At 35.0% G+C, this 15,416-nt stretch overlaps 1 protein-coding gene across 1 annotated transcript; it reads left to right on the top strand.

Annotated features, from left to right (window-relative positions):
- Positions 1 to 670: 670 nt before the first annotated feature.
- Positions 671 to 12,600, top strand: LOC131654135 (uncharacterized). The gene is made up of 4 exons (XM_058924559.1): positions 671 to 1,003; positions 1,335 to 1,437; positions 11,965 to 12,006; positions 12,103 to 12,600. The coding sequence occupies exons 2-4, from the start codon at positions 1,338 to 1,340 to the stop codon at positions 12,297 to 12,299; spliced, it is 339 nt and encodes a 112-aa protein (XP_058780542.1). The 5' UTR covers positions 671 to 1,003; positions 1,335 to 1,337; the 3' UTR covers positions 12,300 to 12,600.
- The last annotated feature ends 2,816 nt before the right edge of the window (positions 12,601 to 15,416 follow it).

Below are 15,416 nucleotides of genomic sequence, written 5' to 3'. Positions count from 1 at the left end.
ATTAACGGAAACACGAAGTTATTGATTTAAATAATGAATATTAACGAGAACTCGGAGTTACTGATCAAAATAATGAATATTAACGGGAACATGAAGTTACTGATCAAAATATTGAATATTAACGGGAACAATTTTGGAATATTAACGGGAATACGAAGTTACTGATCAAAATATTGAATATTAACGGAAACATGAAACTACTGAATAAAATATTGAATATTCACGAGAACATGAATTACTGATCAAAATATTAAATACTAACAAGAACATGAAGTTACATTTCTTAAATGCATCCTTAGATGTATTATTCAATCTAAGATAATATAAACTTTATTTTATTAATTACTTTTTATTTTTAATATTCAATCTAAAATAATATAAACTTTATTTTATTAATTACTTTTTATTTTTAATATTCAATTTTTTTAATATTAATATTTTTAAAATTTTTTCTATTTTAACTCAAATTTAATCGATTACTAATACATTTTATTTGCCTCAATCCAAATGTGCGAAAACGACGGGTACCCGTGCGAACGCACGGGTATCACACTAGTTAGGATTAACAATTCACCCAGACAACTTTTCTACTAGTCCTATACAAAAAGAGGAGGAAAAAGTTGGACAATATCTACCAAAGTGATGATGTAAACAAAAGAAAAAGAAGGAAAAATTACACTGCACTACACTAGTCGTTATTAACCATAGGAAAAATTAAAGAACTGGTGCCGTGAAATAAAATCACATAAACACTTACACACCCCTAAAGTCCTAGACTGATTTGAGCCGATGGGATAGGGCACTGCTCCTACAGAAAGCATTTTGACTGATTTGAGCTGATAGGGCACTTGTTCCTGTAGAAAGCATTGAAAATATTTATTTGGGTAGATGGAAAGATGATAACTATCACTTATTACTATCTATCCCGGGCTGGCTATTTCGGCAATAACACCTCAGTAGAGAGCTCAATCACACCGCAACAGCAACCACTAGAGAGCTAAAGGTAATGGCTTTAACCCACAAACACTTTGCCTGAATGTTCTATTGTTTACTGTAGTTAATTGTCGTCATTGTTTTGGTGTATTTTTACTCGTTTTGGGCGTTTGTGTGGGAGGTATCACATTGTTTTTGTTCTGTACTTTTAGCACTACTGATAAATTTTGTTTTTTCAAAAAAAAAGTATGCAAGGTGCTTGTGAAAATGTCTCAGCAAGGACAATTCCTAGATTGGAGGATTTTTCTATAAATTTTGTTATAAACTTAATAGATATAAATTTTATTCATTTTGTTACTATTTTATCGCTTGTGTGTTGATAAATTTTTGTGTCCAAACAGGCTATGTCTGAATCCAAAGATTCAACTATTTCCGCCGTAACTATTTCATCCATTTCTACCCGTGGTTCGATTTACTCTCCTACTGCTACTCAGCCCATCAGAGGTATATTCCTCACTATAAAAACAACACAACTAACTGTTTAAACCGGATACTAAATAAATAACATGTTTAGTTCTAATTTTTATAATTATTTAAAAGATTAGCAAACCATTTATAACAAGATTAATAACTTTTAATATATATATACATTTTGATCTTGTAACAAAAAACATTGTGTGCTAATAAAAGACACAAAATTACTTATTTTTACTATCTTAAGTTTTAATAGCAATTTCTTAATACAAGATGTGATTGGCGCTACTATATCGTGCTCTTGAGTTATTTGTGGTTTTGGCGAGAGATCCCGTCATGCTGTGGTAGGCTAGACTATTGCGGTTTTTGTTTCAGCTCTGTCACCGTTCTGAAGTCATTTTGGTGTCTTACTATAGAACAGGTTGTTAAGCATAAGGGCTGGTCCCAAAATTTTGGTATAGAATGATGCTTTCTGTTTTTAATTGGTCTGCATCAGGAGCTATATAGCTGTCTACTATGGCTAGAATTGACCATATATTAAGATTTCTATTGGCTTTGTTTGTGGTCTGGTGTCACTAGCTATAAACCAACTAGTCTGTCAGTTTTCTCGCTTTTGAGGACTATCCTGAATGTTGGTTGTAAATTGGTTCTCCTTTGCTTTGGCGTTATAGTTTGCTACTGGGTGGACTTGTTGAAGACTCTTGGCCATGATTTGTTTTCTATTTTCTTAGCCCTGTATTGGTGTTATTGTTGTTAACTATTTATCTTCCGCAAATTTGAATGAAAATTTCAAAAATCTTCCGCCACTTGGCAATATGGGTTGTTCTGATTGAGCGGTGCAATATTTTTCAGTTATGAATTTTCGAAGTTCCACAACTATTCGACAATTTTCCTGCATTTTGCTTACGGAAATTCCACTCTATAACTCACTTTCCTTCTACTCAATTATCTTCTGAACAACCCTTAACAAATCTCTTTGCTTCCAAACTTCTTATAACTCGAGAGACACATTCCCTCGCCGCGATTCAGTTTCTGAAACGTCAAGACAATAATCCTCTTTGCAAACTTGCAACTGAACCACATCCGCTTCTCGGCCACTTCGCTCAAAGTAATTCCTGCAACCAACAACAGAAAACAACAAGTACCGACAGTGTTTCACACACTTGTCGCGCACAGAGGAATAAAAAATCATTAGCCAACATTGGCCGGACAGACCGACCAACTCTGATACCACTGATGTAACACCCCAATTTTACCTGATAATTATATGGAAAATCAGAGTATAAAATTCAAGAAAAACATACAATTGAGATGTCACATTTTGTCATTTAAATCATTTACGGTATTCACGCTTTCACATAAATAGCACTTAAACATAAACAAACAATTAAAATTAATCCTCAAAAATAACTTTATCAAAATAATTATTTTATCTCGCAGCAAAATTCACAAAACTTCACAATGATTTATTTTAATCATAGCATCTTCAATAATCAACTTTGAGTCACAAACCAAAGTAAAACATCACTAAAAATCCATCAAACATAACAATTAATAAAACAATCGTTTATCCCCCCTAGTGCTACGTATCAGAGCGACCAGTGACTCGACTCACAGCGTCTAAATCTTCATCAAAGCTATCACCTGCACGTTACCAGTATAAAGGTAATGGCGAAACAAAAGAAAGGGGTGAGATATCAAACCGTATAAACAGGGTGATGATAAATAGTATATTTAGGTTCAAGTCATAATAATCATCATTTTGCGGTATAATCATTACCGTCTAATTTACTTTACCAATTTAAATTAAAACAACACACGTCACAATATCTCACATAATTCATATTCATAATACACAACGATTCACATAAGTTCACATATCAAATCACATAAACTCATAATCACACAAATGTAATGCGACTCTAGCAAATGCACATGCATGTGGTATCCAGAGCTTTAGCCCCCAATTGCCAATAAATAGAGTCATCAAAACAGACATAAGCCTTTGTCGCTGTTTGCTAATTCAGGTCGTCGCTAAAATATGCAAATCACGAGACACTGATGAAATGTAACAAATCACAAACATCACAGAACAACGACGCGAGGCATACACATATATCACAAATGTTATCGATCATTAGGGTAACTCAACATTGCTTTATTTCCTGCATTTCGCAGTAATCACAAAAATCATAACATTGCATCGTCACTGACCATAGACCTACAACTCAATATCACCACGTCACAACAACACGTCAACAACAATGCATACACAACAAGTCAACAAACTATAGTTGACAATCAACAACAAATCGTCACAATTAACACAACGACAATTCTCATGAATTTAATAATTCAATACGTCACAACAATTGCAGAGGAAAACACGTCGCATCACTAAACACCGGCTATCGGATTATTTCCAGACGCGCCTAATTTATTCTACTCGGTAAAATTAGTTCCAATACGCTAATTAATTTCTGTTACTAAATTATATCTACCAAATACATATCAATTAAGGTTGGTTTGCTGTTAATACACTAACTCTGTATTCCACCGCTACTAAAATTGCTTCTGTTATTTCTATAGTCACCTTTACTAGACATATACACCTATTTAGTAACACTGTTAGATTAATTTCACTATATAAATGCTTCTAAATCTAAATTATAATAACTATTATCCTTAGCTCTGCAACCAAGCACCACCCATCTGCTACCTTAATTTCTGTTATTTACACTAATTCTATCAAGTATGCTACTTCTGATAAACTTACATCACCATGTTATTAATCACTATTCCAGTATCTTTACTAATTATCGTTTTTTGATAATTATACTAAGGATAAAGCTAACATGTGCCTCAAGGGCACATGTTAAGAAACCTAAATATAGTAAATTTGTATTGGAAAATGGAATAAACACATTAATTACAAACTTTTTATGAAAACAATGCATAATTTTTAAGTAAAATTTTTTACATTTAGTTCTTAACATGTGCCCTAATACTAATCTACAGTTGCCACTAATCTTACAATTACTCATTTTCCAAATTATATCCAAAATATCCCTTAAATGTACTACTATATAACTCACCTACATTATTGTTTATTAATAACTAGGCAAAGAAAACAATTTAGATGGAAAGGGAGATAAGTGGCCCCCGCCATACCATAAGGGACGTACGTTCTCTCTCTCATTACCACACGGGGCTCCCACCCTCATGGTGTGGCCCCCATCCCATATTTTTTTTTATTAGCCCTAAGGGCGCCCGCCCCAAGCCCTTGTGGCCCCCCGACTATCTATTTTATATGCTCCTATGTTCATCTTCGTCAATCAACCCAGAATTATTCCGGTCTAAAAATTTACCAACACACAGAGGTTCAACAACGTAGCATCAATTTTCACATGAGATTTGTCAGAGAATTACAACACCGTAAACACCACAAACATCAAAATTATACTGAAACAAAGAGATAACATTATTACCCTAAACCTCATGTACGGTCCATCATATCCCCGTTTATAGAGCAAGAACCTCACCCTTATCTTGTATTCGGAGTCCGCTCTACAATTTCTGGTTGAATTCCAAGCTTTCGGCTCCACAAAATTCTTCTGTTTCCTCTTCACGGCATAGCTTTGGTACCTCTTTTTCCTATTCTCCCAGCCGCTTAGCAATTGCCTCCAATTATGTTATGTTTCTGGTTTTTCTGAAACCTAAGTGTATCACTTACTATTCCAATTGGGCCTTATCAAAATTGCACGTACAACACTCACATGCCCATTTAATTTATTAAACTCCCTGTTTACTCAATACCTCATATTTTCCGGGATAATTTTAATTACTTGGAAAATTCCCAAGACTTTATATATTATTCCAATAATATTTTTTATATTTATAATATCAAAACTCTCGATTAAATATCGATTTGCTATCCCGAACTAATACCGACTAAATCGTCCAAAAATGCGAAAATTTCAATAAATAACACAAATGACTAAATCAAGCAATAATCATTTTTCTGGGCGTTACATGTAATGCCAAGTCTCTGATAAAATTCAGTGAGTCTAAACTCAGGGCCATTGTCCGATCTAATACATTTAACCTGACCATTATGTTGTAGTCTAATCATGGCTACAAATGATTGAACAAGTGATGAAGTTTCAGATTTTTGTCTCATAAGGAACAACCAAGTAAATTTACTTTTGTCATCTACAATAGTAAGAAAATGTCTAAATTCCATCATGGAGGGAGTAGCAAAGGGCCCCATATATCCGCGTGAACAAGGTCAAAAGCATTTTGAGACACATGAGTGCTAAGAGAAAAAGGTAATATTTTTTGTTTGGAATAGAAACATACGTCATACAACATATTAACATTGGTGGGTTTAATAAAAGGAAAAAGTTTATTGAGATCTAAAATTTTGGCATGAGAAGCATGTTCAAGTCTAAGGTGCCATATGCTACAATTGGAATTATGAGCTATGGAAGCAATGACAGTAGAGTTGATGACATGGTCAGGTGGTGTATGATGCAAGGTAACTGAGGGGGTGGGGGTCTTTAACAGATATAGTCCACCATTTAATTCAGCTGTGTCAATCATCTTCTTGGATGAGAGATCCTATATGACACAATCAGTTCCATTAAACAAAAGTTGACATTGAAGTTGTTTGGTTAATTTTGGGACAAAAATGATATTAAAGGTAAATTCAGGCATGTAAAGGACACTAGTGATGTAAAAAGAGTTTGTAAACTTGACTGTGCCTGATAAATTTGTGGAAACAAGACCGCCATTGGGCAATTTAATGGTTATGGGCTTAATTCTCTTGAGACATTGAAAATAATTTTGAGTGAAACAAACATGGTCAGTGGCCCCGTGTTTAAAATAAAAGTTCCAGAATGAAAATATTTGGGAATGGTGCAAATGATACATGAACCTAAAACAGTGTGAGAGGTAAGGTGATTGATGCTATGAAGTTGAAATTGTGATGCTTCTTGGAGTACAACTAGCAAGGCTTTGTGTTGTTCTGGTTTAAAAGCCAATCCAGGAGAAGCCTGCATATTAGCTTCAGAGACATTGGCTGATTGATCATTTGTCTTATCCCGTAAGGCAACATAATTTTTGATAGTTCCATCTGTTTTCCAATTAGGAGAATATCCATGTTTTTTGAAGCATGAGTCAATGGTGTGGTTAGTCATACCATAGTGAGTGCATAGTTTTATTACCTCTACCTCTGCCACCATGAAGTTGACCCCTATAGAACTACCTCTGCCTCAATTACTAGGTTGAGTCCTATGCTGAGAATCACGATTGTGAGAGGGTGGATTATTGTTGGGGGTCACCAAGACTCATCAAGAGGAATGTTATTGAACAAGTAATAAATTAACCTTGCATATGTTTGGCAAGGGATCCATTAGCATAATTTGTGATCGAATTGCTGCATATTGGTCATTTAAACCAAACGAATGACCTGATCACTACATTTGTAAGCACGGATTATCAAGTTTTATCGATAACTCTCATAACTGCTCATACTCATACATTATGCATAAGGTGTCGTTTCGGGTACAATTTGAAACTAGTTATCACTTATCATCACATTTTGCATAGAACTGCAATCCCTTATCCTCTACTCAAGTAGCATATTCAAGTAGCATTTGCAGGCTATTTTTAATGCGACAAAAGAATTCATTCTATCCATAGGTGAAGTCAACGAGGTTTGTTTAGCTGTCTACTGTGTGATATTAGCTTTATAAAATAAATTTTATCACAATTGACTGATGTATGTTAATTAAAGTATCTATGGTATTTATCTTTATGGTGTTATGATCACTATGAATATTGCGAGCATGCTTAGATGATGAATGAGTTATCACGTATTACACACCTCATAAAAGACACCAAGAGCTGGATCGCTCAACAAAAGAAGAGGATTTTTCAAGGAAATTTTTTTATTCACCTCCCTATAAGGCAGACCCCCAGTGAAAACTCCAATTTGCCCCTGCTTCGGAGATGTATCTCCGAAGTTATTTTTTTTTAGATTTTTTCAGACTTCGGAAATGCATCTCTGAAAACACTAAAAAATTGGTGTTTTCGAAGATGCATTTACGAAATGCATGAAAATTCAAAAAATATGTTGGTTTTAACAGTCAGGTATTATTTCGGAAGTGCATTTCCGAAATAATCTGTTCCTATACCATTTTCCCTCCTTCACTATTTCATCATTTTTCTCCAAAACAAAACCCAAACCCTCTCCAAAACTTCCATCAATATCAATCCATTTTTGGTCTCAAAATCAAGTTTCAAAACGTTGATCACGTTAAAGAGAGCATAAACATCTCTCATTTCATCCCCTATTTCATTATATTGATTGATGAATTGGTTCGGAAGTTCATTTCCGAAATAAGTTACCTAACAAATTTCGGAAATGTACTTCCGAAATTATGCCTGGTAGTAAAAAAAACAGTTTTGGCCAATTTTGCTAAGTTTTGCATATGTTGGGTATGATGCATCCGGACAACATTGTCGACGATGACGTAGTAGTTCTGGAAGATGTCGATGTTAATAACGATCTGGTTAACGATGTTAAATCCATGATCGATGCGGTAGATGTACGACAATAATTTACAAATGATCGGAGCTTGCTTGTCGTGAACAATTGCTTGATTGGGTTCGTAGCGAAGCTAGTAAACTTGGATTTGACATTGTTATTTTAAGGTCCGACAATGGAAATAGTAGACGAAAAGCTTTTGTCGTTTTGAATTGCGAGAGGGGTGGGAGGTATGTACCAACAAACCAGTTGTTAAAACACGAAGACACGGGATCGAGAAAGTGTGAGTGTCTGTTTAAGTTGCGTGTGACTCGGAGGGTTGATAATTTGTGGCGTTTAAGCGTCATTTGTGGAATTCATAATCATGCCTTGGATGCCAAGCTACACGGGCATCCAACAGCGTGTCGATTGTCTCGCGAAGAGAAGAATGTTATTTCGGATTTATCGATAGTCAAAGTGGCGCCGAGAAACATACTTGCAGATTTGAAGGGAAAAAAATCGGATAGCGTTTCAAATATCAAGCAAGTATACAATGAACGACACAATCTTAAAGTCTTGAAAATGGGCCCTCGGTCGGAAATGCAACAACTTTTGAACCTATTAAGCGATAACCAATATGTGTCAAGCTTCCGAACGTGCGAGGACAAAGTTACGGTGCATGACATATTTTGGACTCATCCCATAAGTATCAAATTGTTCTACACATTTCCAACCGTTCTTGTGATGGATTCGACGTACAAAACCAACAAGTATAGGCTTCTGCTTCTAGAGATTGTCGGTGTGACCTCGACGGACAAGACATATTCGATCCGATTTACTTTTTTGGAATGTGAAAAAGAAGATAACTGTACATGGGCTTTGGGAATATGCAAGTCTTTGTTGGTTGATCAAAAGGTTATGCCAAATGTCATTGTTACCGGCCGAGACAATGCTTTGATGAATGCGGTCGATACCGTCTTCCCGATATCGACCGCATTACTTTGCCGGTATCACATAACGTGCAACGTGAGAAGTAAGCTCAAACCCGCGATTGGCACGAAAGATAGGCCGGATGAAAACGGTAAAATCATCAAAGCCGGTGTAGTGGTGGATAGGATTATGGCCGCATGGAGGGAGATTTTAGATGCACACTCTAAAAAGTTGTATACCGAGAAATTGGTACACTTTAGGTCTTTGTGCGTTTCTATTAAGACTTTTTGTCATTATGTCGAATCCACTATCATTGACAAAGTAAAGGAAAAAGTTGTTTGTGCTTGGACGGATCGAGTAAGACATCTTGGTTGCACTACGACTAACCGAGTTGAATCCGCACATGCGGTATTGAAGAGATGGTTGAGTGATAGCAAGAGAGATTTGTGTTAAGGATGAGACACTGTGAACCAAATGCTTGAAAATCAACACAATGAAATTCAAACATCTTTCGGTCGGAGCAAGACTGTAATGGAACACCGGTTTAAGGGCCAAAATATCTTCTCACAATTGATTTACAACATATCCTGTTCGGGATTGAATTTTATGTTTCATGAAGCGAAGCGGGCGGAGACAACGAGTCCGGATAGTTCTAAATGCGGGTGCACAATTAGAAAGACATATGGCCTTCCATGTGCTTGTATACTTTCTAATAAGATGAAGTTGAATTCACCGATACGCATGGATGAGGTAGTCGACCATTGAAAGAAGCTCTGTTATGATGATTTTGACCCGCCGAAAGAAAATGATTCCAAAATCACCATCTCCGACGAGTTGGAAGTGATAATGGATAAGTTTGCTAAAGCGGATGACACAATGAAAATGCACATAAAAGAACAATTGCGAAAAATTGCATTCCCGGAGACCACCGATTTGAAACCGCCTTCTCAACCGGTTAAAATGAAAGGTGCTCTGAAAAAGCCGAAAAATACCCAAGAAGACACATCAACCAAACGATCTCCTTCCTACTTTGAACATGTTTATGTATTGTTCCAGGATTCACCAACACCAAAGTCCAAGTGTAGTGGTAACAAAGGAGCGCGTATTTCGAAGTCGTCTCGCACACCTCCGATAAAAAAATCTCCCATGATCTACATTAATGAGATGCCGCTTATTATGCACAAATATATCGATAACATAGTTGATGTTGGAGGCGGCGACAATTGTGGATATCGAGCCGTTGCGGGTTTGCTCAGAAAAGGAGAAGAAAATCACACTTTAATTCGACGGGAACTTATTTCGGAATTGACTTCGCATCGGGAAATCTACGCCCGACTCAATGAAAATCAAGAAAACTTTGAGAAACTTCATGATTCACTTGTTCCATCACTTAGCGGTATCGCCATGATTTTGAAGTGGATGTCATAAGTGAATCATCGAAACCGGGGCAATACCGCTAAGTGATGGAACAAGTGAATCATGAAGTTTCTCAACGTTTTCTTGATTTTCATAGAGTTTGGCATAGATTTTCCGATGTGAAGTCAACTCCGAAACAAGTTCCCGTCAAATTAAAGTGTGATTTTCTTCTTCTTTTCCGAGCAAACCCGCAACGGCCCGATATCAACAATTGCCGTCACCTCCAACATCAACTATGTTATTGACATATTTGTGCATAAAAAGCGGCATCTCATCAATGTAGATCATGGGAGATTTTTTGATCGGAGGTGTGCGAGGCGGCTTCGAAATACGCGCTCCTTTGTTATCACTACACTTGGACTTTGGTGTTGGTGAATCCGGGAACAATGCATCAACATGTTCAAAGTAGGAAGGAGATCGTTTGGTTGATGTGTCTTCTTGGGGATTTTTCGGCTTTTTCGGAGCACCTTTCATTTTAACCGGTTGAGATGTCGGTTTCAAATCGGTGGTCTCCGGGAAAGCAATTTTTCGCAATTGTTCTTTTATGTGCATTTTCATTGTGTCATCCGCTTTTGCAAACTTATCCATTATCACTTCCAACTCGTCGGAGATGGTGATTTTGGAATCATTTTCTTTCGGCGGGTCAAAATCATCAAAACAGAGCTTCTTTCAATGGTCGATTACCTCATCCATGCGTATCGGTGAATTCAACTTCATCTTTTTAGAAAGTATACAAGCACATGGAAGACCATATGTCTTTCTAATTGTGCACCTGCATTTAGAACTATTCGGACCCGTTGTCTCCGCCCGCTTCGCTTCATGAAACATAAAATTCAATCCCGAACGAGATATATTGTAAATCAATTGCGAGAATAGATTTTGGCCCTTAAACCGGTGTTCCATAACCGTCTTGCTCCGAACGAAAGATTTTTGAATTTCATTGTTTTGATTTTCGAGCATTTGGTTCACGGTGTCCCATCCCCGACACAAATCTCCCTTGCTATCACCCAACCATCTCTTCAACACCGCATGTGCGGATTCAATTCGGTTAGTCCCGTAGGGTCCAATACAAGACAAAACAAATGAAACCAAAATTACATTTCACTCATAATCAATTGAGCTATGCGATCACGGAGTTTAGGCTTCCTCCAGATTTTATTGACAATTATTTCAATAATTTTCCTATCTATACCCGTGTGAGTATCTATCGTATTGCTATCATTCTCTCTATAAACTTTCATTCCTGTAGAGTCAGCAGTCGTATACTGTTTCTGCATAAGCCGTCTTCAAAATTTTTACTCTCCAATTCTTCTTATTGCTCATCTGAGTCATCCACTCTGTTTATTGTGCCCATCCTCCAGGATTGCATCTCGTAATACACCTTTTTGTTCTATAATTTCCATTCACTTGTAGTTGCTGCCACATGTCCCAGGCCTTGCACCCTCTCTATCATTTTGAGAACATATTGAAGAATCCATGAGCAGGTATTCCCTATAGGCACTGTCATGAGATTCACTTGTTTTATGTAATATGTATGCACCCACCGAATCTATAGGCTATCCGTTTTCCTGGACAATTTCCACAACACTTTTGTCGTACGCGCATTGTTCCAGATCTGCAGATATATGCATTATTTTTTATTTCTATAAGAGGCTTATCTTACTTGCTAATGATATTTTCAGGTGAAAGAAGATTGATTTGTGGGGAAAATTTTAAAAATATAGGTAACAGCTTGCAGCTTACATTAGTGTTCAAGGATGCTTGTCATGCATTATTTTTTATTTCTAATAGGGCTTATCTTACTTGCTATGGATTTTCAGATGATGATATGACACAAGTTGCTGCACAACTCAATCATCTTCGATCAATGGGCCTTTTGTCTTTCCAGCAAATAGTTGATGCTAACCGTGCTCTTAATGAAAATCAGGATCCAATACATTTGTCAACAATGAAATTATGGATAACAATGAACTTGGAAGACCAAGTGAGATTCGCTCAAAATTGCTGCAGACGGTAGGTGCTGAGAAAGATGAGGATGAAAGAGGTCGGACAAATTTATTTGTGGTACTATTTGATGATTTGTAATATTCAAACAACTTTAAGGCTTTTGGATTGCTTTTTTTTATGTAACCTTCGAACAAATCGGTTCTTTTGGCCGTACTCCTTATTATGTATGTGGAGTGAGTTAGGACCCATTTCTTTCTAAAATATCTTTTCTAAGAAAATATATTATGTGAAATATTGGAATAGAAAACAAAGGTAAAACATAGTGATATTTAAGATATATAGAATAAGATGAAAGAGACATACAAATAAAAGAGATACATGGTAAAGAATATTTTAAAAAAAAAGGTAAGATGCATTAATAATAAAAGAGATATATAAGTGAAAGAGGTATATAGTGAACTCTGTCTTTTAAGATTTCTAGATTGTATCCATTTGGTGTTTATTCTGTTTACTGCATTTATATGGAAATGAAAGAGATATAAGACGAGCAATATAATAAACGGAACACCACATGTAATATAATAAACTTATCTACGAGACCAATGGTTATATTATATCCCTTTATGTACTACTGTTGTGAGTTGTAGGCCAAAGAAACTCAAACCAACCCTTCACACTTGTGGATTTCTTGGTGTTCAAGAAACCAAATATACTTTGTTATTCAGGTATCGTTTTTCACAACACATCAAAGTGATATTCAAACATGATATCAACATACAAGACAAAGATATTCAAACGTGATATCAATACATAAATGATGAAGATGATAAATGATGCAAATGTTGATCAAGAGTTCTTTCAGACAAATTTAAAGGTAACTTCCACTGGTGGATGTTCAGTATAAAAATTGACCAAATGTATTTTCAGGCAAATTTTAAAGGTAACTTCCCACTGGTGGAAGATCAGTGCAAAAAGCGACAAAAAGTTCCTAGACAGATTTTTAAAGTAACCTCCACTGGTGGAAGATCAGTGCAAAAACTGACAAAAAATATTTTCACACAGATTTTTAAAGTAACTTTCACCGGTGGAAGATAAGTGCAAAAACTTATAAAAAGTATTTTTCACACAGGTTTTTAAAGTAACTTCCACTTAATTTCTTAGTTTTTTCTCCCTCTCATTCATCATGAATCTGATTCGCTTATAGCAGTGGTTTCATTAATTCTGTTTTAAAAACCGAACCGATAATCAAACCGGTGAGGGCATTGGTCACTAGTTCATCGGTTGAACCATTGGTCGGACCGCATGACCAAACCGGATTAAATTGGATAAACCGGTTTAGTAGATATGTCATTATAACAAAATTATATAAGTATAAAATCTGTCATTCCATCTCTAAACTTAGTGCAATTATATAACTATTACGTTGATTTCAAGCTTTTGTTACTACACTAAGTGTTGGGTATTAATGCTCTTACAGCGATTAAGAGTCTTAATTGTATAGTGACCGGTGCATTTGGTTTTATTGGTGGTGCCATTGGGACTGTTGTTTATACTACTACTTCATTCATAGGTCGTTCTGTGGCTCTTAAGTTGAGTAGTAAGTGCTAATGGTAACATAACATAACTTCTTTTTCACTATTATAATGATAAATAACCTTCTTTATTATAGATCTATAACGTCATTAAGCTTTAACGAGATAATGAGCTAAAACAATTGTTTGATGCCCATACAAAGCCTATTTTAACTTAACTAGTATCTTAATGGAAGCCTCTAAAATATTGTAACTAACAAAAGTATAAAACTATCTCTTCTAAATTACAAAAAATAAGATACACTTCTCATTTTATATTTGCCTAAATAATTCATTTTGAAATAATTGACATTATATACTTTTCATGTTATATTAATCATTTTTTAAATGATTTTATCATTTAATACATAAGCAGATTGTAGAACAGAATCAAATCAACCATATGCAGAATCATTTTGATACATAAGCAGGTTGTAGAATATAATCAACCATATGCAGAATTATTTTGATACATAAGCAGGTTGTAGAACATAATCAACCATATGCAGAGATTGCGACTTGATCTTCCTTATTCCTCTTCAGAACTTGACTGCTGCCTAGCCATAGCCAGTAATTGCTATAATTCTTCACACATACAAACTCCCAATTTGCTTCTTAATTGTTCAAACTGAACCGCATCTAAGACCTTTGTAAATATATCAGCAAGCTGATTTTCAGTCTTCACATGTTTCAGAGGGATGACTTTGTCTTCAACAAAGTCTCTGATGAAATGATGTCTGATGTCAATGTGCTTGACCCTACTATGTTAAATATGATTCATGGAGATAATTATTGCACTCAAATTGTCGCAGAACAATGTTATAACATCTTGGGTGACAGTGTATTAAGACAATATTTGCTTTATCCACACAAGTTGAGAGCATAAATGAATCAAAACACGAGTATGAATAAACTAAACGTAATTTATACACTGAGTTGGGATTATTCAACAAAAATACAACAAAAACACGATAACTGTCACAAAATTATATATACAAAAACACGACAAACTGACACTTATTAAACTCTCCATAACTTTAATTTGTTTGTCCCTAAATAATAATTAACTAGCTCAAAGAAACAAACACTAAAATCCAAAAAAATCAAATTATCATTATTAGACAAAATGAATTGAATTATTTTTTTAAAAAAAAATATATGTGAATTTAGGGGAGAAAATATCATATCACAAAAATAGTACATCAAATTTTTTATTGAAAGATGAACGATACAATGTTAAATTATTTAAAACAAAAATAGTTGGAAAAACTAAATTCCTTTCACTTAGTTATGTTCAAATTATATCATATTCGAGTAATTTTGATTTAGATTGATGTAATATCAGTGAGATCATTGAGAAAGATATAACTCTAAATATTTGCGAGTTTTTTTTGTCTTAAAAAAATAATAAAATAGCTTGATTGAATAAGAAAATATAGGTAAAAAATACAAAAAAATCTTACTTGTCTGATATTATGCAAATTTTAGAAAAATATAAATTTGTAAAATATACACTAAAGTGTAAGAGTGGTGAGCAAATAATATGTTTAGGATTAGTCATAGTTATAAAGATGGCGGAGAATGATAAAGGTCATTAATATTATAAGTATATTGGA

Source organism: Vicia villosa, linkage group LG2 (genome assembly GCF_029867415.1).
Source record: "Vicia villosa cultivar HV-30 ecotype Madison, WI linkage group LG2, Vvil1.0, whole genome shotgun sequence".
Lineage (NCBI taxonomy): Eukaryota > Viridiplantae > Streptophyta > Magnoliopsida > Fabales > Fabaceae > Vicia > Vicia villosa.
The sequence above is the reverse complement of the archived record's forward strand: the minus strand, read 5'-3'. Positions and strand labels throughout refer to the sequence as shown.